Below are 21,963 nucleotides of genomic sequence, written 5' to 3'. Positions count from 1 at the left end.
TGCTCTCTCTCTCGTGCATGCGCGCATACACACTTACATACTCTGTTACTCATGCAGACCCCACACAAGCACTCTCTCATAAGCACACATGCAGCCCCTGCACACTCATCCACGCATGCACCATCTTACAGGCTTATACCCATCACATTCTCACACATACTTGACCAAGCTTACACACATTCATATGCACTCACGCATGCATGTGCACACTCAATCACTCACACTGTCTCTCCTGCATGCGCACACAGGAGTTTATGGGGTGAATTTATATTTGCAGAATTACATTTTACTTTGCTCAAAAACTGTATAGGTCCATGTAAGATTCTGTAAGTCCTACTTTAGAACCAGTCTCACTCAACATTTGGACACAGACAGACTTTAACCTCCACCTTTTAAGGCATTCTGGGCTGAGATGGCACCTAATTGTGAGGAAAGCGAAAGCTATTTTGAGAACGTAACTTAAAATGAGTTCTGAGGTTTACATATTGAAGAACTGGAACTAACCTATGCCATTCTAAAAGATGAAAGACTTAATCTGAATGTATTTAATATATCATTACAGCTTGATGACACTGTAACGCTTTTGCTATAAATTGTATGTCTTATGGTCTTGTTCTCCACAACCATCTGATGAAAGAGCAGTGCTCCGAAAGCTAATGCTTCCAAAAAAAACTTTTGGACTATAACCTGGTGGTTTGTGATTTTTAACTTTGTCCACCCCAGTCCAACACCGGCACCTCCAAATCAGGAAGGTAATAGGCAACTTTACATTCTGAGCTCTCTGATAATTCTAAGCTAAAAGATTTGAAAGTTTTCCTTTTTACAGAGAATGGATTCCTGTGTATGAATGTATGTTGCTTCAAACATGTACAAGTGAGCTACATTTTGAGCTTGACTGAGACTGCAGTTAGGCAGCCTATGGTTGCAAAATCAAAAGCAATGCTTACTGTGAAATTTGATTGCTCAGTTGGGTGTCACTGGCTGAACAAGTCTGAATGCACAAATAACTGTACTGAAAACCAATTTAAGATTCTGTAGCTCAAAACATGGGTTTGTTTACACTACAAGAGATCTAAACCATCTTCTAGAATCTGTCGTCTGCAAACGGAAGGAAGATGTTCGAGCCTTATGCCTCTTTTTTCCTGTTGCTTTCTCCAGGGAAATATTTTGACCAACCAACATTCCTCTTCTCTCCTGCACTGTTTAAAAAAAAAAAAATGACTGTGTGTGGTAGTGTGAAATTTGGTGTTCTTGTTGGTTCTGATGAATGCAAAATGATAAGCTTTAGCTACATTTCACTCTCATCAGCACCATCAGTAGTTTAGCCTTTTGTGGGGAATAAAAGTCCACAATTGATTCCCTTCATATAGGAGTGATTGTTTGGTGAAAGGATGTTTGTTTTAAAACTGAAGTCCGAGAAGGTCATGCACAGTCATTTGCTAAAGAGTATGATTGTCCTCCTAGGAAACTCTGTACCATTATTCATGGGTTCTATGTGCTCTTGTGTCGCTGATGAGCCCAATCCTCGAGCTGCATCTCTGATCATACGTTCAACAAGTGTTTCCAGGAAGTGGAATTGGTCCTTGTCCCTTAAATCCTTTTTCAAGTTCCTTTTCTGTATTTCCTCCTTTTGGTGGGTGTTGTCAAAGAATTGTCCCTTTTGTAAAGGTATTTGCTCTAAGTTGGTTTCTTCTGAATGACCGATGTTGCATACCTTGAGGGAAGTCTTTAGGGAGTCTTTGAAATCCTTCTATTATTTTTCTCTCATTCAAGTGCCTTCCTTGAGCTGGGCAAAAATGATTAACTTTGGCAGTTGGAGCTCCCATCCTCTGCACATGACAATAGGAAAAATCTTGGGGCTGATGACACACTTCCCTGCTTGACCTCAAAGGATTCTGTCATATTGTTGGTGAGGATCATTGCCAGCATCTTGCCATGGAGGAGATTGAGGATGTTGATGAATTTCACTGGACAGCCAGCCTTTGACATGTTTCAAAGTTTGTGAGAAGATTTGTAGCTCAGGTGCTCGTTGTTGTGGTTCTGTTCGCCGAGCTGGGAATTTGTGTTGCATACGTCCCCTGTCTAGGTGACATCCTCAGTGCTTGGGAGCCCCCTGTGAAGCGCTTCTGTGATCTTTCCTCCGACATTTGTAGTGGTTTGAATCTGCCACTTCCGGTTGTCCGTTCCAGCTGTCCATTGCAGTGGTCGGTATATTGGGTCCAGGTCGATGTGCTTATTGATTGAATCTGTGGATGAGTGCCATGCCTCTAGGAATTCCCTGGCTGTTCTCTGTTTGGCTTGTCCTATAATAGTGTTGTAGGACACTATAATGGAGAATTCACCACAAAGGTATACAGCAAAGCCACACACACAGACCAAGTCCTGAACTACGAAAGCAACCACCCTAACACACACAAATGAAGTTGCATCAAGACACTATTCAAAAGGGCCACAACACACTGCAGTACACCAGAACTGCAAAAAGAGGAAGAAGAACACCTATACAATGTATTCGCCAAAAACGGATACCCGCGCAATTTCATCAACAGATGCCTAAGGGAAAGACAACGGAACGAGGAGATGCCGCAACCCAAGGGACTAGCCACACTACCATACATCAAGAACATTTCCGAACTGACAGCCAGACTATTGCGACCACTAGGACTCATAACAGCACACAAACCAACAGCACTCAGACAACAACTCACCAGGACCCGATACCCAGCATGAGCAAAACCAATTGAATTGGCTGCTTCCAGGTAAACCTGTTGGACTATAACCTGGCGTTGTGTGATTTTTAACTGAGCAACTAGATCAGTATTGTTCGTCTTTCTCATGAACAAAAACCTCTTTATTTCCAGCTTTTAAAATAAAATGTCACCATATTCCCATTTCTGTATTCTAACATTTTCTTCCCCTGTAAAGAAGAGCAAAACTGGGCAGCACAATTGTGCTGGGGTATGGGAAATTTGTGAATATTCAAAATGTAATTTAATTTTAACTTGAACTACAATGTGCAGTGAGAATTGTGCCTGGTTCTTGATTGCACCTAAGACCGTTTGATTCAGTTTTTAGTTTTCATGGTTTTCGTATGAAGAGGGCTTTAAAGAAGCAGGATGGCTATGTTCTGCAATTTTCTTGGGCCCTGAATATATGTGAATTTTGTTTTTTACATTTTTAAAAAATGTTCTTGCATATGTTAATGCCATTTGCAGGAATATTGATATGTTATTTTTCAGCAAGATCGATGTAAATACTGATATAATTGTCACACTTTTTAATATAAGCATGATCCATGAAATTCTGGTCAAATGTATATTTTATATGACTTTAATATTTCGAGAGTTGTCTTGGATTGTTTTTGTCTCTATCATGCACTGATATTAATGGGTGTCAAGTGTTTCTTTGTTAATTAGCTCATCTACATCTGTCTTAGGAATGGCAAGAAAAGAAGAGCATCTGACACCGGTTCAAAAATCCTTAGCTGTTCGGTAAGTGGCTGCAGTACTAGTTTTTCCAGTTTTGAGCAACTATTGTTAATGTTGGTTATGAAATATGCATGATTCCTTTGCCAGAATAGTTACTATCTCTTACAACATATAGGGAACCTATGCATATCTTGCTGTAAGTGATGTTTCACACTTAATGCCCAACAAGAGAAATTATGCATTGATTCTAATTCATAGGTGTGCAATAAGATATGAAGAAAGTGATGCAGACTCTGGAGATCAGAGTCGAGACTGTGGTGCTGGAAAAGCGCAGCAGGTCAGGCAGCATCCGAGGAGCAGGAGAATTGATGTTTTGGGCAAGAGCCCTTCATCAGGAATGAAGGAAGGGAGCCGAGGGGAAGAAGGCATAAATGAGGGGTGTGGGACTGGGAGAAGGTAGATGAGAGTGTGATAGGTAGACTGAGGTGGGGGTAATGGTGATAGGTCAGAGAGGAGGGTGGGGCAGATACGTGGGATGGAAGATCGACAGGTCACGAGGGTGGTGCTGATTTGGAAGGTTGGAACTAGGATAAGGTGGGAGGAGGAGAAATGAGGAAACTGTTGAAATCCACATTGATACTATGTGGTTGGAGGGTCCCAAGTGAAAGGTGAGGCATTCTTTCTCCAGGGATCAGGTGGTTAGTGTGTGGTGATGGAGGAGGCCCAGGACTTGCATGTCCTTGGTGGAGTGGGAGGGGGAGTTGAAGTGTTCGGCCACGGGGCGGTGGGGTTTGTTGGTGCAGGTGTCCCGGGGATGTTCTCTGAATCATCCTGCAAGTGGGAGACCACATTGGGAGCAACGGATACAGTAAATAATGTGTTGGGGTGCAGGTAAAACTCTGATGGATGTGGAAGGCTCCTCTGGGGCTTTGGACGGAGGTGTGGGTGCAGGTTTTGCAATTCCTGCACTGGCAGAGGAAGGTGCTGGGAGGGTGGGTTGTTGGGGAGTGTGGACCCGACGAGAACCACGGAGGGAATGGTCTTTAAGGAAAGTGGATAGGGGAGGGGAGGGAAATTATATCTCCGGTGGTGGGGTCATTTGTAGGTAGCGGAAATGGTGAAGGATGATGCAATGTATATGGAGGTTGGTGGGGTGGAAGGTGAGGACTAGGGTTTTCTGTCCTTGTTGCGGTTGGAGGGGTAGGGTTCGAGGGCGGAGGTGCAGGAAGTGGATGAGATGCACTGGAAGGCATTGTCGACCACGTGGGAGGGGAAATTGCGGTCTTTGAATAAAGAAGACATCTGATGTGTTCTGTGGTGGAATTGTTCCTCCTGGGAGCAGATGTGGTGGAGGATTTGGGAATAAGGGAATGGCCTTTTTACAGGAGGCCGGGTGGGAGGAAGTGTAGTCCAAGTAGCTATGGGAGTCTGTGTGATTGTAGAAGATGTCAATCTATCACCATTGATGGAGATGGGAGAGGTCCAGGAATGGGAGGGAGGTGTCTGAGATGGTCCAGGTGAACTTAAGGTCCGGGTGGAATATGTATGCCACTGGTATCCGATTTGAACAGTCACATAAGAGTGTTCGTTTAAAATACGTTAAAATGATTTCACTGTCCTAGCGCTGCAGTTGCTTAAATTAATAATTTTCTTCAAATACTGAAGAAAAGCTGAGTTGTCTGCATATATTTTCATGTATGCATGATTCTGCTTTACTGAATCATAAAAATATATTACGAATAAGCTCACAGTTTAGACCAACGTACAGATAGTGGTGCAGAATTTTTATCTTGCCTTTAGTTTTTGTTTTCTTCTTTCTCTCCTCCCATTTATACAGCCAGCCAGGTTTTGGCATTTCTCGTTTTTTTGTCTGTTCACTGGAATTGTACTTGAACTGTCTTCAGAAGTTTCTGAACATCAGGTATCCTAGGCCCAACCATCTTCAGCTGCTTCATCATTGACTTTCTCTCCATCATAAGGTCAGAAATGGGAATGTTTGCTGATTGTGCAACACCATTCATGACTCTTCAGATACTGAAGCGGTCCATATTAGATGCATTAAGACCTGGACAATGTCCAAGCTTGGGCTGACAAGTGACAAGTAACATTCGTGCCACTGACCTTTTTGACATTCAATGATGTTACCATACAAACAATATCTTAGGGGTTACCACTGACCAGAAACTCAACTGGACTAGCCATATAAAATATACTGTCTACAAGAGCAAGTCAGAGGTTTGGAATACTGCAGAAAGTAACTCAACACTGAATCCCCAAAGCAAGTCCACTATCTACAAGGCACAAATCGAGAGTGTGATGGAATACTCCCCAGTTGCTTGGTGAGTACAGCTCCAACACCATTCAGGACAAGGCAGCATTTTTGTTTTTGGCACCACACCTCAAAATATCCACTCACTCCACCATTGACACTCAACACACACTGCTGCTACAGTCTACAATATACAATGCAGAAATACATCAAAGATTCTTAGACGGAGCCTTCTAAACTCATGACCACTTCCAGCTGGAAGGACAAGAGCAACAGACCCATGAGAACACCACTATTTACAAGTTCCCCTCCAAGCCACTCAATGAATTCAGAAATATATTGTCCTTCCTTTACAATTGTTGGGTCAAAGTCCAAGAATTCCTTCCCTGACAGCATTGTACATTTACTTGTAGCACATGGACTGCAATAGTTCAAGAAGGCAGCTCACTACCAACTTCTCAAGGGCTACTAGAGATGAGCTACGAATGCTGGCCAGTCAGCGATACTCTTTCCCATGAGTGAATTTTTAAAAAAAAATAGGACAAAGTGACAGACTCAAGTGCTAACATGAACTTGCATGCTAACAATTTACACCATATGAAGACTTCCAGAACTGAGTTGGGCCGATCATGTAGTGAAGAACACTTATGCTCAATTGTCAAAGTAAATCCTCCATAGCAAGCTTCTATCAGGGGGTGTGTTGTCACAGGAGTGAAAGGAACAGTTGCAAGCAATCACCATACCTAAGGCAGAGAGAAAATGCAAGGAGATAAAACCCAGGATCAGCAACTCATCCAGAATTGTTTGTGATATCCTGTCCTACTTATGGCAGAGCTTTCTGGTGCAGATTGGCCTAGTCTACATATACACCAAAGCCTCCTCAACATTTTTGATCATAAAGATGATCATCTTTGCCTCAAAAAACAAATTAGGAAGCTCATTATTTAAACCTGAATGCTGTTTGAATTCAACCTGTTTAAAAAACACTTATACGTTGATAACCTTTTACTGCTGGAAAACGATAAGTGTTGCAACAGGTACTTTATATTGACTTGATTATAAATTTCATTTGTAGTTTCCTGTATTTTGAGGGTGAATCATTACCATAAACTAGTGTGTACTCTTGTGCAATTCTGTTCAAAAAGTGCTTCATTTTCTTAGGTCAGAGTTTTGTGATTACAGCTACATTTGTGAGCAAATCGTGCATATCATCCAAGGACCAATCATAATTAAAATGGAAAAATAGTTTTTGACTGGTTTTCAGAGCTCCAGGTTAGCAAAGCTATTCTCATTTCTTCCACCACCAACAACTTGTTCTTGGGATGTGGATGAAGCTAGGAACCCCAGATTTATTATTTTACATCCCTACGTGACCTGAGATTCTGTTGTGCTGATGTAGTCAAGAACATGGCCTAGATGTCTAACATACCAGAAAATTGGTCCCAGTATGGTTCATACGTTTGTCCCAACAGTACAGCTCCAGTTTTTGTCAATATTGATGCCAGAGATACCAATTTTTCCTATACCAATCTTTTGAACCATACATTCAACTGTAATCTTATTTATCCTGTTATTGTTCACTTGTACCTCGGGTAGTAATCGAGATTTCTTTTTGTCTTTTTAAAATTTTAGCTGAACTGCTCATCCCTAAGCAAATCTTTTCTCCCAGTCCTATATGCATCATTGACAAGACTACTGAATCTCCCTCCCCTTCCAATGGAAGCCCTGAATCAGCACGTGTTTAAAATTTGAGAATGTTGGGAAAATTAGGAATTCAATATTAGCCTGTGCTACACTATTGGTAGCTGTTTCTTTGTAACTGAATTCGTGTCAAGGTAAAGAATCATGAATGTTTGATGAAAAAGAGCAGCAGCTGTCTGTGTGTCTCAGCTCCTATTTCTAGTTCTGCTGATTTTTTTTTTTCCCCTGGTTGAATTTCAGTAGCTTGCATATTTAAAAAGCTCTTTTTAATGTTACCATTTTTTTCATTGGTGATAAACCTATTATTTGAGTTCAAGCTGACAGCTCTTCGACAATCCAGAATTACAGTTTTCAAAGTTGTCAGTGGTGGTGCTAACCCGAACAGGAAATATCCTGATAAGGGGAATAGTTTTTTTTATTAGGTGATCTTAATCTAAAGAATAAGAAAGGGAATGGGTTGATTGAAGTTGTGTCTGAATTTTGTGAAGTTGGCTTTGAGAAAGGAGTACCTAAAAGGCCCTGGAAAAGGATGTCTTTGCCCACACCATCTATTAATAGTCCTGCTATCCATGCAGGGAGTCAGTAAAAGTGTATTGGATTTTTTTCCCGCAAGATGCAATACCTAGCTTTGAAAGTAGCTCTGAAATCCCATAGGTTTTCATGATAGCTACAAAAAAAGTTAGAGAAAAGAGAGGTTAATGCCGTTCAAATGTTTGAGATTAAACACATCAATTTTGAACATCTTTAATACGGATGGAATACATTTGTTTGGTGTGATATTCCTGGAAATATAACAATCTCTGCTTGGTAGATTTGATGTAGGATCACCGTGTTGGGTTTTCATGGAATTGGTGAATTCTGTTATCTGAAAACATTTAAAATTACCCTGATTCCCAGCACTGCAAAATGTTTATGGATTAGTGAGCCCACATCCTGATCCTGTATCTGCTTGCCTCCATTTTGGGGTAGATATCTCCAAAATTCCTCCCTGTAAGTTTTGTTGAACCAGGCCAACTATTTGAAGGCTTTGTGCATCACCCTTCAGCTGTCATGGGCCATAGTCTGAAAAGAGAGAATTCTTTTTTGAAAGAGATTCTTCAAAGTATCTTACCCACATCTCCCAACCATCCAGTGCCCACACCAACTCATCGCACTTGCATGCCCATTCATCCAGTATGCACTCTGTGTAGAACCACTGTAGTAACCAATGGCAAGTGCGGAAAACCTTTAAAAAGAAACTCTTCAGGATCCTTAAAAAGTGTGATGCTTTTTATATGACATAAAGGAGCCAATAAACCTGACATTTTTTTAAAAATCAAAAGAATGTACAGGCATTTTACTTGCCTGTTTATCTTGTGTAAATAACTGAGTAATTGACAAAATAAAAATCTGAGAAAAGCTGCTTTTCATTAGACTGTTGAAACTACACACATAAGAAAAGAAAGTTTGATTAAAGAAATATATAAATGACTAGACAAGCTTTTCCACACATGCCATTTGTTCCTACAGGATTCATTGGTTCTATATATATGTATATATTTTGTGTGAATGTGCTTATGTCTATAGAAAATCATAGCACTTTGTAGAGGGGGGCCATTGGAAGTTGGTGGAGTGCATGACTTTCCAAGAAGGATAGCAGTAAAAATTTTGGGTAGTTTAGCAACGGTGATGGGAATGGAGGATAGGAGAGGCCATTGGATGTGGGTGAAGGCATAGGTTGTTGAGCGTTGGCATGAACGGGGAGTGGGTAGAAAGGTGAAAGCTCAAGGTCTGAATATTGAATAAAACAATTGGGATTATGTCTGGAGAATAGAAGAATGCTTTTTAACCAGCAGCCAGTTTTCGGCTACCTCTGTACCCACCTCCAAACTGTTTCTAGGGGTAGTGGCCTATTCTAGCTAATACCCAATCCTGCACCAGTAAAATGGATAAATTTAGTGTGGCCATTTATGACTCTTGCTCATGTAACTGAGATACCAAACACTTCTTCTCTATTAAAACGTGCTGAGGAAGATTAAAAATTATCCCTCTATATACCTAGCATTGTACATTCTTGATTTGAATTTGTATCTTCTTCAACTGTTTTTCAATTTCATTAGAGTTTCATACTGCCTTAATCTCTTCCTTTTGTAGGTGCTGGCACAATTTGATTAATCTGAAAGTTCACATTTTGGATTTTCCAAACAAAATTTCTTGGCAAGAACTGTTATACTGCAAATGATGTGACCCAAATGTAGCTAGTTTGATATGAAATTAAACTTGAAAAATTCTGAAATTTTTAGAAATATAAAACTTACATTCTTTACAAGATTCTCAACTTGTCAGCTTTGTATTCGGCATGCTTCTTTCCACCCACCAGTTTTTACTGAAAGAATCTTATTTAATATTCATTCAGCTTTAAGAAAATATTGAGTTTCCTTTATTGAAGTTGTTGAAAGTATTGTGTAGGGATAAATATGGGTTTGCTCACTGCTATTCAGCTTTTGTTTTTCCTGATTCTGAATTTCAGAACCATGCCAAGTCTACTGGAATACTTAAGCTACAACTGTAATTTCATGGGTATCCTAGCAGGTCCATTATATACATATAAAGACTATTTGGCTTTCATTGAAGGCAGGACATTGCATGTGAAGTGCACAGAAGTAAATGGAAAAGTAAATGGACAATGTGGAAAAAGTGAACCTTCACCTGTGGTAAGTTTTAACTGATATTTCATCAGAAAATTTCACTCTTGTAACGCAACAAACTGGTAAAGTTAGTCTATTTTTTACATTTATTTGTATCACCTGATTTAATTTGCTGTTCAGTTAGCTGTTCTTGTAGTCTGCTTTAGATATAATAACATTATTTATCATTTTGAGTTTAAGAGCTAGGTAAGTATGTAAACATTAAAATGTTTGCTATAGGTCTGTATTCAGTAAAGTCTTGGAGTTTCTTTTGTTATTCAAATTTGCTTTGCCCATTTTTTAAATGTCATTGTTAATCCAAAATGCCCAGCCTTTGCCAGTAAGCGGCCTGATTAGTTCAGTTGAAGATTCTTGATATTTTCTAATTAACCTCTTCAGAGATGTTACTGATAACCTCTAGAGTAAATGGGGCTTGAACCCAGTTCTCCTGGCTCAGAGGGAGGAACAGTGCCACTATCACAGTGCCACAAATGCCCAGAAATTGAACTTTCTGATTATTTTAGTTTATAATTCTCCACTTTTACATAAGTTCAATTTAATTATTTCAACAATTTCTATTAGGGTTTCCTGATTGCAGCATCTGTAGCTCTTTTAAGTCAACCTGTTTGAATATGTTCTGAAATACCATGTCTGGAGCAGGTGAGATTTTAAACCAGACCTTTGGCCTAGAGGTAGGGACACTACCATCACTACAAGAGTCCATCGATTGAAGCTTCTACCACTTTATTGGACACTTCAAATTGAGGTCACTTGAACAACCAGCTGATCTGTCCTTTTTATTTCAATTTTCAAGAACAAAAGAGGATTGTTTGTCATATTAGACAACTTCAGGAAAGAAATTAGATGGCTAGGCCATCACCTTTCCGGAGAAAGTGAGGTCTGCAGATGCTGGAGATCAGAGATGGAAATGTGTTGCTGGAAAAGCGCAGCAGGTCAGGCAGCATCTAGGGAACAGGAGAATCGACGTTTCGGGCATTAGCATTCCTGAAGAAGGGCTAATGCCCGAAACGTCGATTCTCCTGTTCCCTAGATGCTGCCTGACCTGCTGCGCTTTTCCAGCAACACATCACCTTTCCACCCACCACCTAGCTGACCCCTATAATACAGGAAAGGGCAGAGCCAAAACTGGGACTGCACCAGAGAGAAAGGCTCACTTTACTCCAACTGTTGCCTGCACAGTAGATGTTATGTAGGCTTTTTCAATCTGTTGGCTAACTGCCATTTTTTCCTTCTAGTCCATCCTTGTAGAATTCTGTCTCTTGAAACTATTAGAAATAATGATTAGAAACTATACCGCAAATATAATTTTGTAAAAACTGTTGAATATACAGTACTTAGATTTTAGAGTCATAGAGATGTACAACATAGAAACAGACTTTTTGGTCCAACTTGTCCATGCCGACCAGATATCCTAGATATATACAGTCCCATTTGCCAGCATTTGGCCCATATCCCTCTAAACCCTTCCTGTTCATATATGCATCCAGATCCCTCTTAAATGGTGTAATTGCCTACTCCACTTCTGGCAGTTCATTCCATACACGTGCCACCCTTTGCATGAAAATGTTGCCCTTTAGTTCCCTTTTAAATCTTTCACCTCACACTTTAAACCTATGTTCTCTAGTTTTGAACCCCCCCCCCCCCCCCCAACTCTGAAAACACCTTGTCTATTTAATCTATCCATACCCCTCATGATTTTATAAGCCTCTATAAGGTCACCCTCAGCCTCCGAATGCTCCAGGGAAAACAGCCCCAGCCTATTCAGTCTCTCCCTATAGCTCAAACCCTCCAAACCTGGCAACATCCTTTTAAGATCTTTTCTGAACCCTTTCAAGTATCACAACACCTTTCCTATAGCCTTTTAAAGAATATTTTTTAATGTTGAACTTCCTTCTGTTTTCTTTCAGGTACCTGTTCTGCACAAGCTCTTTGTTTGTGGGATTGCTTTGTCCTTTCATCTGACAGTTACTAAAGCATTTCCAGTGGAATACAATATTGACGAAACCTTTGTGACTACAGCTTCCTTGACTAGTCGAGTGTTTTACCTGTATTTTTCATTATTAGCAGCTAGGCCAAAGTATTATTTTGCTTGGAATCTTGGTGAGCCTTTTAAATGCTTTTGATGGGCGTTGTCTATTGTGAATGTTTTAAATACTTGAAAGCACTTTTTTCTGTTTGTGGAAGTCTGAATCTGTATTTGAATAGTGTAGCTCTACAGGAATGGAACAGTGTAATGGTGACATCAAGTGGTTACAACCATAAAATAGATAAATAGTTGTTTTTAAATCTTTTGGATTTCCTGTTTAGCATAAATTGGTTACTTCAATCTTAATTAGTTGTGATGATCGGATGAGAACTTTTCTGAACAAAGTCTGTTCAGTAGTTGACTTGTTTCAAACTTAACAGGTTTTAATGTTGTATAAATATCAAAAACATTTTGAAATCTTGATCTAGTACTTTTTATGTAGGACTTGAGTATATTATTCATACTACTGAAATACATAATAACACTGCTAGGTATTAAATATGATTAAATGTTTTCAATATTTTCTGCCTCTTTATGTATGAGGAAGTCTAACATTTTACAGTCCTTTGCTTTGTTTCCAACTTTCCCAATTTTCTTCATCTAGTATAAAATTAATATTCATTATTAATAAAATTAATATCCATCACAAAATTAACTGTTTGAATCATCGAAAATCATGCAATATTTTTAAAATTCTGGATAGTCTTCAGTGGTTCCAGTGATTTTAAAACTGGGAGGAAGTAGGGTAGAAAGAAAAGCAATTGCTCGAGGTGTTATCTCTATTGGGGAGTTAAGAATGAAATCTATGAATAACAGAGGAGAAACATTGGGGAAAATATCATACGGTCAGTTTTGGAGAAATATAAGGAGGTGGAAAAGGAAGAGAAAGGGAAGTTTGCATAAATGGTCAGCTGTGACTTTGATTTTTGCCATTGCAGCAATATAGTGGGCAGATGGCCAAGATTCTTAACATGGCTGTCAGAAGGGATAGGATAACTGAGAAGAAAGGGATCTTGGAAATGAGGTGATAGTTTGATAACAAGGTTGAAGATAGAAAGTTATTTCTAATGTCAGCTAACAAGGGGTCAGCCAGGGGAGGGGAATAGTGAGGAGTTCAGTGGGAATGGAGGTCAAGCAATAAGGCTGGATAAAATGAGCTCAGAGCATGAGGAGCAACGGGGCAAGAGTTGGGTAAAATCACCAAAGTCTACCTGTACCATCAGGCTGCTCCCTCATTAGAGAGGCACGACCGATCATCAGTTTAACCTGAATCATCACACCTTGGGCAAGGGGCAAGGTTGAAAAAGTGGGATCTTTGTGTTAATCTCAGCTGGTATAGGAATTAAGCTTATGCTGTTGGCATCGCTCTGCACCATGCATTCAGACGATTAGGCTAATGGACCCCCACAACAGCTGGGGGCACAGTGGTTAGCACTGCTGCCTCACAGCACCAGAGACCCAGGTTCAATTCCCGCCTCAGGCAACTGTCTGTGGAGTTTGCACATTCTCCCCTGTCTGCGTGGGTTTCCTCCGGGTGCTCCGGTTTCCTCCCACAGTCAAAAAATGTGCAGGTTAGGTAAATTGGCCATGCTAAATTGCCTGTGGTGTTAGGTGAAGGGATAAATGTAGGGGAATGGGTCTGGGTGGGTTGCTGTTCGGAGGGTCGGTGTGGAGTTGTCAGGCCGAAGGGCCTGTTACCATGCTGTAAGTTATCTAATCTAATCTAATCTAAATGTAATTTGAGTACAAAGACTGGAATTTCCTGAAGAATAAACAGACTTGGTGGGCTTGCCTGGTAGTTTGTGGCTTTCACATGCAAGATAATTTTAATATTTTTGTCATATAGTCCCAAATGAATTAATCTGCAATGGTGGAGAGTTTTTTGAGCAGTGGCCTAATGAGAGTAGCAGCAATAAAATATATGACTTAGCTGGGGTCTAAACTAGGGTGTCTGCTTAGAAGCTCACACTAAGACTGAATCAAAATATCTACATTAAAAAAGCAATCTAATACTGACATTTATACTACGAGGTTAGAGAATTATGTCTTGCTGGAATTTTTGTATGTATATAGTGAAGAAAAACTTTTGGAATTAATTTGTAAAACTTATTTAAACAATAAGTTATTGTTGTCACATGCAATTTTATTTTGAACAGCTGATGCTATCAACAATGCTGCAGGATTTGGCTTCAATGGCTATGACGATAAAGGCAATGCTCGTTGGGACTTGATTTCAAATTTAAATATTGTTAACATTGAGGTAAGAATTCTTTGTAGTTGCCGTTTTTAAAACTAGGCAATTATTTAGTTGTAGCAATCCCCATGTTAGGTGTGTACGCTAACCAACTGCACGTTGACCCCACACACACAACAAACATTTCTTTCCAGTAACTGTCCCTGTAACCAAGAGGCTGGGTGTGTTACTCACCAACCTTTTTGTACTCTCTGAAATATATAAAGTAAGAGACGGGAGCAACGTTTGAAATAGAAAAATGTGTATGAATAATACAATAATTGTCCATTCCACTTCATCTTCTGTGACACATATATTTTGACTACTTGACACATAGCATGCTGACATTCTATGATTGAAATTAACTTGTATTTTGTTTCCATGCTTTCGAGCAAAGAAATTTCCAAGATTGAAAACTCCATTGTTCACCTGAAGTTGTCCCCCACCCTATTTAGGGCTTTCCATTCCCACATTTGACCTATACATATAAAAATAATGTCCATCATGGTGGCTCAGTGGTTAGCACTGCTGCCCTCATAGCGACAGGGACCTGGTTTCGATCCCAGTCACTGGCAAATGGATGTGTGGAGTTTGCACATTCTCCCTGTGTCTGCGTGGGTTTCCTCCAGGTGCTCGCTTTCCTCCCACAGTCCAAAGATGTGATTTGGCCACACTAAATTGCCCATGGTATTCAGGCATTGTTATGGGAAATGCAGAGCAATAGGGCAAGGGAATGGGGCTGGGTGGGATACTGTTCGGTGGGTCATTGTGGACTTGTTTGGCCAAATGGCCTGTTTCCACACTTGAGGGGTTCTATGATTCTACGATTTTCATGTGTTTTTTTTCCCCACAGTTTGCAACAAGCTTTAAAATGTTCATTGACAATTGGAACATACAGACAGCGCTGTGGTTTAAGAGGTAAAAGTCTTGCCAAGCTGTTTACTTGAGTGACCACTATAGCAACCTTTGGTTGTGTTGGTTCTTATACTGTATTGATAGTCTACAGAACATATTGTTTGCTGTGCTGCAGTTAGAGGATATTGGTCATGTACTATTTCTGTTCTGCAATGTCGGATGATCTTCCATCATGCTACATAAGGAAGAGGCTGATTCAATTATACTGGAAGCATTCCCAAGTATCTTACCTGTACTCTCCAGACAAAATCTGGTTTGCAATCAAACTGGATACTTTTTGTAATGGGCTAAATTATTAGTTTATTCATAAAGTAGGATTATTTACAGAAGCAACCAGGAGAGGCAAGATATTTTGCTGAAAATTATGCAGGGAGCTGGCCTATGTCTCACACTTCCCCCATTTATCTGAAAACGAAGTGCCCAGTGACTGGATAAACCAGTTAGTTTTGCTTTTAGCAAAGGTGTGCAAACTACTTTACGTGCTTACTTTGCTATTTTGAAAATAATGTAGGCATGTAAAATAGTAATTATTTTCTCAAGGTCACTGTCAATGTTTAAGCCATCAGTTAGCTTTAGCCTACTATGTTACAGAGCTATAGAGATGTACAGCATGGAAACAGACCCTTCGGTCCAACCCGGCCGTGCCGACCAGATATCCCAACCCAATCTAGTCCCACCTGCCAGCAACCGGCCCATATCCCTCCAAACCCTTTTCTATTTATATACCCATCCAAATGCCTCTTAAATGTTGCAATTGTACCAGCTTCCACCACTTCCTCTGGCAGCTCATTCCATACACATACCACCTTTGTGTGTAAAAGGTTGGGTCTCTTTTATATCTTTCCACTCTTACCCAAAAACTATGCCCTCTAGTTCTGGACTCCCCAACTCCAGGGAAAAGACTTTGCCTATTTACGCTATCCATGCCTCTCATAATTTTGTAAACTTCTATAAGGTCTCCCCTCAGCCTCCGACGCTCCAGAGAAAACAGCCCCAGCCTGTTCAGCCTCTCCCTATAGCTCAAACCCTCCAACCCTAGCAACATCCTTGTAAATCTTTTGTGAACCCTTTCAAGTTTCACAACATCTTTCCAATAGGAAGGAGACCAATTCCATATCCTTTTCCACAGTAAATAATGCAAAATACTCGTTTAGTATCTTCCCCCATTTTCTGCGGCTCCGCACAAAGGCTGCCTTGCTGATGTTTGCGGGGCCCTATTCTCTCCCTAGTTACCCTCTTGTGCTTATTGTATTTGTAAAAACCCTTTGGATTCTCCTTAACTATTTTGCCAAAGCTATTTCATGTCCCCTTTTTGCCCTCCTGATTTCCCTCTTAAGTATATTCCTACTTCCTTTATACTCTTCTAAGGATTCACTTGATCTATCCTGTCTATACCTGACATATGCTTCCTCCTTTTTCTTAATCAAACCCTCAATTTCTTTGTCATCCAGCATTCCCTATACCTACCAGCCTTTCCTTTCACTGTAACAGGAATATCCTTTCTCTGGATTCTCGTTATCTCATTTCTGAAGGCTTCCCATTTTCTAGCCATCCCTTTGCCTGTGAACATCTGCCCCCAATCAGCTTTCGATAGTTCTTGCGTAATTCCATCAAAATTGGCCTTTCTCCAATTTAGAACTTCACCTTTTAGATCTGGGCTATCCTTTTCCTTCACTTTTTTAAATCTAATAGAATTATGGTTGCTGGCCCCAAAGTGCGGCCCCAAAGTGCTCCCCCACTGACACCTCAGTCACTTGCCCTGCCTTATTTCCCAAGAGTAGGTCAGGTTTTGCACCTTCTTTAGTAGGTACATCCATATACTGAATCAGAAAATTTTCTTGTACACATTAACAAATTTCTCTCCATCCAAATCCTTAACACAATGGCAGTCCCAGTCTATGTTTGGGAAGTTAAAATCCCCTACCATTTCCACCCTATTATTTTTACAGATGGCTGAGATCTCCTTACAAGTTAGTTTCTCAATATCCCTCTGACTATTAGGGGGTCTATAATACAATCCTAATAAGGTGATAATCCCTTTCTTATTTCTCGGCTCCATCCAAATAACTTCCCTGGATGTATTTCTGGGAGTATCCTCCCTCAGTACAACTGTAATGCTATCCCTTATCAAAAACGTTGCACCCCCTCCGCTTTTGCCTCCCTTTCTATCCTTACAGTAGCATTTATATCCTGGTACATTAAGCTGCCAGTCCTGCCCATCCTTGAGCCATATTTCTGTAATTGCTATGATATCCCAGTCCCATGTTCCTAACCATTCCCTCAGTTCATCTGCCTTCCCCATTAGGCCCGTTGCATTGAAATAAATGCAGTTTAATTTATTAGTCCTACCTTGTCCCTGCCTGCCCTGACTGACTCGCTTCTCTCCTCAACTGTACCAGTCTCGGATTGATCTCTTTCCTCACTATCTCCCTCGGTCCCTGTTTTAAAAAAATTCTCAAGGTCAAGGACCAGGCTCGCAGGAAAGTAGTCTGACACAGAACAAACAGCCAAGAGGCGAGTCTGCTAGAATATAGTTTTATTCCCCGCAGTGTCCCCACAACCAGTCTCGTACTTACAACGGGTCTGGTTTATACTCACTCTACGTGTTACCAAAACTGGGAGCCGTCAGTTCTTGTAGAGCGGTTGCCAACAACCCACGCTCGGCGGTTAAACGTAACCCCGGAGCAGACTCACCGAACTGGAGACTTCTCCAGCTGATATACCCTTTTCCAGATATAAACATTCATGTGAACAGCAGAGCAAGGCTAAAAAACACATTCCATTCTGGTTACATACAGATAAGAAGATTCACACGGGAAGGTGTATAACAAGATTCACACGGGACTAAGCGACACCTTCCATTTTCGGTTAGATTCACACATGTATTGGGACACAATTTTAACCCTTTCACCACAGTCCCACCTTACTAGTTTAAATCCTCCCGAGCAGCTCGAGCAAATCTCCCTGCCAGTATATTAGCCCCCTTCCGATTTAGGTGCAAACCGTCCTTCTCGTACAGGTCACCTCTACCCCAAAAGAGATTCCTATGGCCCAAAAATGTGTATCCTTCTCCCATACACCAGCCTCTCAGCCATGTATTCATCTGCTCTTACCTCCTATTCCTGCCCTCACTAGCTTGTAGTACTGGAAGTAATCCAGATATTACTACTCTCAAGGACCTCCTTTTTAAAATTCCTGCCTAACTCTCTCTAATCTCCCTTCAGAATCTCAACCTTTTCACTTCCTGTATCGTTGGTTCCAATGTGGACAATGACCTCTTGCTGGCCCCTCTCCCCCGTGAGAACATTTTGCACCCTCTCTGAGGCATCCTTGATCCTGGTACCAGGGAAGCAACACACTATTCTGCTTTTTCGCTGCTGGCCACAGAAACGTCCTGTCTGTACCTTGGACAAGAGAGTCCCCTAACACAATTGATCACTTGGAACCCGACTTACCCCTCATTGCATTAGAGCCAGTCTCAATACCAGAAACTTGGCTGTTCGTGCTTTATTTTCCTGAGAATCCATCACCCCCTACATTTTCCAAAACCGCATACTTGTTTGAAATGGGTATCGCCACAGAAGGCTCTGCACTAGCTGCCTACCTCTCTTACCTTTCCTGGAGCTAACCCATCTTTGTGACTGTATCTGAGACTTCCCCTCCTTCCTATAACTACCATCCATCACATACTGTTGCTTTTGCAAATCTCTCATTGCTTCTAACTGTCTCTCCAAACAATCCATTCGATCTGATGAGATTCTCAACCAACAGCATTTATTGCAGATACAATCAGCTGTAACCCTTAAACTCCCACATCTGACAAGAAGTACATATCACTCTACTAAAGGCCATTTTTGCTCCTTTACAATCCACAGACCCAGAAAATAACACTGTCTTATTCCTCTACAAAACACTGCCCCAGGTTAAATTAATAGTTATGGCTTATATTTTAAGTTTAATCAAGAGACACACCTCAAAAAACACATAAATCAAGAAAGAATCCACTCTACTCACTACTGCAGACTTTCTGTAGCTCCCACTTAAAAACAATACACTTACCTGCTTCTGTGCTGTGAACTTTGCCCAAACAATTCCTCCAAGATCAGCTGTGAATTTCACTGTTTGTTAATTTTTCCAGACGCTCTCTGATGTCCAGCGATACATGAATTCAAACAGCAAAAGCAGTAACTGTGCAGGTTCACTGCTGTGTCATTTTCTTTCTTTCTCTCTCTCTCCCCTGCACTGACCTCACCGTGTGCTTCCTTTGTCTGTTCTTCTCCCTTTTAAAACTGCTGTTGATTTGACTTTTTTTCCCCCAAAGTTCCAAAACAGTGCAACAGCATATGAAACAGTAATTGCTGATCCTGGAATTTGAGGAAATCGCCTCCAACACCTAAACTACCTCAATAAAGGAGCAGCTGTTACAGCCAGAATTTTTTCCTGTTCTCAATCTTCATTAGTTTGTGATTTTACAAATTTGAGAAATTGTTTACCTACAACTAAAAGCCAGCTCCTTTTGTTTTGTTGAACATTTAGAAATACCCAGTAATTCTAAATTTTTAACTCAGGACAATTTTAGATAAGGGAGCTGCTTTTCAAAGTTCTCAATATGGAGAGTCATGTTTGCTTTCTTGAGCCCCATACTATCCCTCTTAGGAACTTTTAATTTTCAGCCATTTTAAATCTTACGAAGAAGTTGATCAAATGGAGACTCCAAGTTTAATGCAAATTTGTATACATGAACTGACTTCAAATAATGAATTAATTTAAATGCCTTTCGTTTCAGAGTTTGCTATGACCGCTGCCATTACTATCCAACAGCAGCAACATTTGTACTCTCTGCAATGTGGCATGGAGTGTATCCAGGATATTACATGACATTTTTAACAGGAATACCAATGACATTAGCAGCCCGTGCAGTAAGTTAATCACTTCATATTTAAGCTCTGTGTTTATTGATGCAATCTTGTACCTATTTTCAAGTGCTTGTCCTTTTTTGCTTCTGAGGTGCTAACCTCTTTCAGTGAGTAATAGTTTTCTTATTAAAAAGGAAACTTGAACATCTGCAATGATTTCCTTAATTAAAATTATAAATTTGACAAGACCATCTTATTTAATCTATTTTTTATTTACATTTATGTGCAATTGACTGACATGCATGGTTAATGAATTGGCAGGGTGTAGTTTTATGTGAGCTGGGTGGTGAGGAGAAATTCCACCCTTATTTTTGTTCCAAGTCTTTGCAAGCTATGACTGGTCTTGTGGCCACATTTAATAAAACAGTAAATTTTATGGGACACCTATGGGACCAGGAGTGTGCCAGTTAATCAAAAATTCCAGATAATCAAGCGGTATGCATAACTGCAGTAAACCCTGACCAAGTGAAGCTTTGTGACACAATCATCCATCAAAACAAGTGTCAAAACATCATCTCACCACCTAAAACCAATATTAAAAAGCTCAGTACGTAGTAGAAATGTACTGTGGAGGCGATACACATCACTGTTATACCTTATTACAGCATAAATACTCGGACATCACAATATGGGAAGTATATAATTTTTGCTGGTTTACCAAGAAGGCAGGCTGGTAAGATGCCAATTGAAATGAAGTTTGCTGTATTATGAGGTCACTTCTGCACTTCCATCCTTTTATAATGTGGGAGCATATCCTGTCCTTCTCTGTCCAACACTAATGGAAAAGAAATCAATGTGCATACCTGTGATTTTCCTGTAATGTATCTTCATAAGTACCATTTCCCACGATAAGCAACAGCAGTACTTTGACACTCAAATCTGAAGAATTATTCTCAAATGTTGTGTTTTTGTAGATCAGAAACAACGTTCGATCCTACTTTCTGAAATCACCAGCTGTCAAGTTGTATTATGATGTCATAACCTGGATTGCAACAATGATAGCAATAAGTTACACAGTTGTGCCATTTGTTTTGCTGTCGGTCGAGTCATCACTAAAGTTTTACAGGTAAGCTGAGAAGAGTATGATTCTTAAAGATTGTGCACGTGTATGCAGCCAGTTATCATTGGTAAGTGACAGAAAGCAGCATCCAGTGTCAAAGATGGCACTGCAGGAAGTATGCATTTAGAAAAGTTCTTCAGATTTTTAAAAACCGTTTTCTTCTAAAAACTAATGCACAAAAAAGATTTAGAAAGGCTAGCCTCTGGTGTTTATCCACGCATGCCCACTCGACCCTCATCAAGCTCAATTAATCATTGAGAGTTTTCATTAACTGCACTCATTTGCAGGCCTTAGAGGAGACTTAAAAATTTAACTAGCTCTTCAGGAGCAAAGAAAATAATGGGAATATGTTTAAAGGTTTTGATGATTTTTTAAAAATCAATCACTTTGCTATTTTTTACTCCAATAACTGGCAGGTAGTTTGCACATTTTTAAAAGTCAGTTTGAGACAATTTAAAGTTGTTACTTGGGTGGTTTCAAGTAATGTGTTTAAAGGTTGGCACAGCTAAGTCACAAGCACATGCAGAAGAGGTAGTGATCATGTGACTATGGTAGGCAAGCCAGCCAGTACACAAAAGTACAATTGCATTTCTCCATATAGAAGAATAGATGCTTTTCACAAAAGTAGCAACATTGCATGCACTATAATGTGCAGTTGCAAGTTACCAATATACATGGTCACAAAGAAAACTACTATTCATTAACAAAACTATACTAACTCCAGTCAT

The 21,963-nt window shown here is 40.2% G+C and overlaps 1 protein-coding gene across 4 annotated transcripts in view; it reads left to right on the top strand.

Annotated features, from left to right (window-relative positions):
* The window catches only part of LOC122541510 (lysophospholipid acyltransferase 2-like), a 130,841-nt gene that overhangs the window by 95,452 nt on the left and 13,426 nt on the right, over positions 1–21,963 (top strand). For all 4 annotated transcript variants that reach the window (XM_043678334.1, XM_043678343.1, XM_043678351.1 and 1 more), the window contains 7 exons: positions 3,437–3,491; positions 9,908–10,091; positions 11,993–12,185; positions 14,268–14,371; positions 15,198–15,262; positions 20,046–20,178; positions 21,090–21,241. In XM_043678334.1, coding sequence (XP_043534269.1) covers positions 3,437–3,491; positions 9,908–10,091; positions 11,993–12,185; positions 14,268–14,371; positions 15,198–15,262; positions 20,046–20,178; positions 21,090–21,241 — 886 coding nt within the window. The remainder of the gene's footprint in view (positions 1–3,436; positions 3,492–9,907; positions 10,092–11,992; positions 12,186–14,267; positions 14,372–15,197; positions 15,263–20,045; positions 20,179–21,089; positions 21,242–21,963) is intronic.

The sequence above is a fragment of the Chiloscyllium plagiosum genome, chromosome 3, assembly GCF_004010195.1.
Source record: "Chiloscyllium plagiosum isolate BGI_BamShark_2017 chromosome 3, ASM401019v2, whole genome shotgun sequence".
Classification (NCBI taxonomy): domain Eukaryota; kingdom Metazoa; phylum Chordata; class Chondrichthyes; order Orectolobiformes; family Hemiscylliidae; genus Chiloscyllium; species Chiloscyllium plagiosum.
Note: the sequence above shows the minus strand (reverse complement) of the source record. Positions and strands in the feature narration are given on the sequence as shown.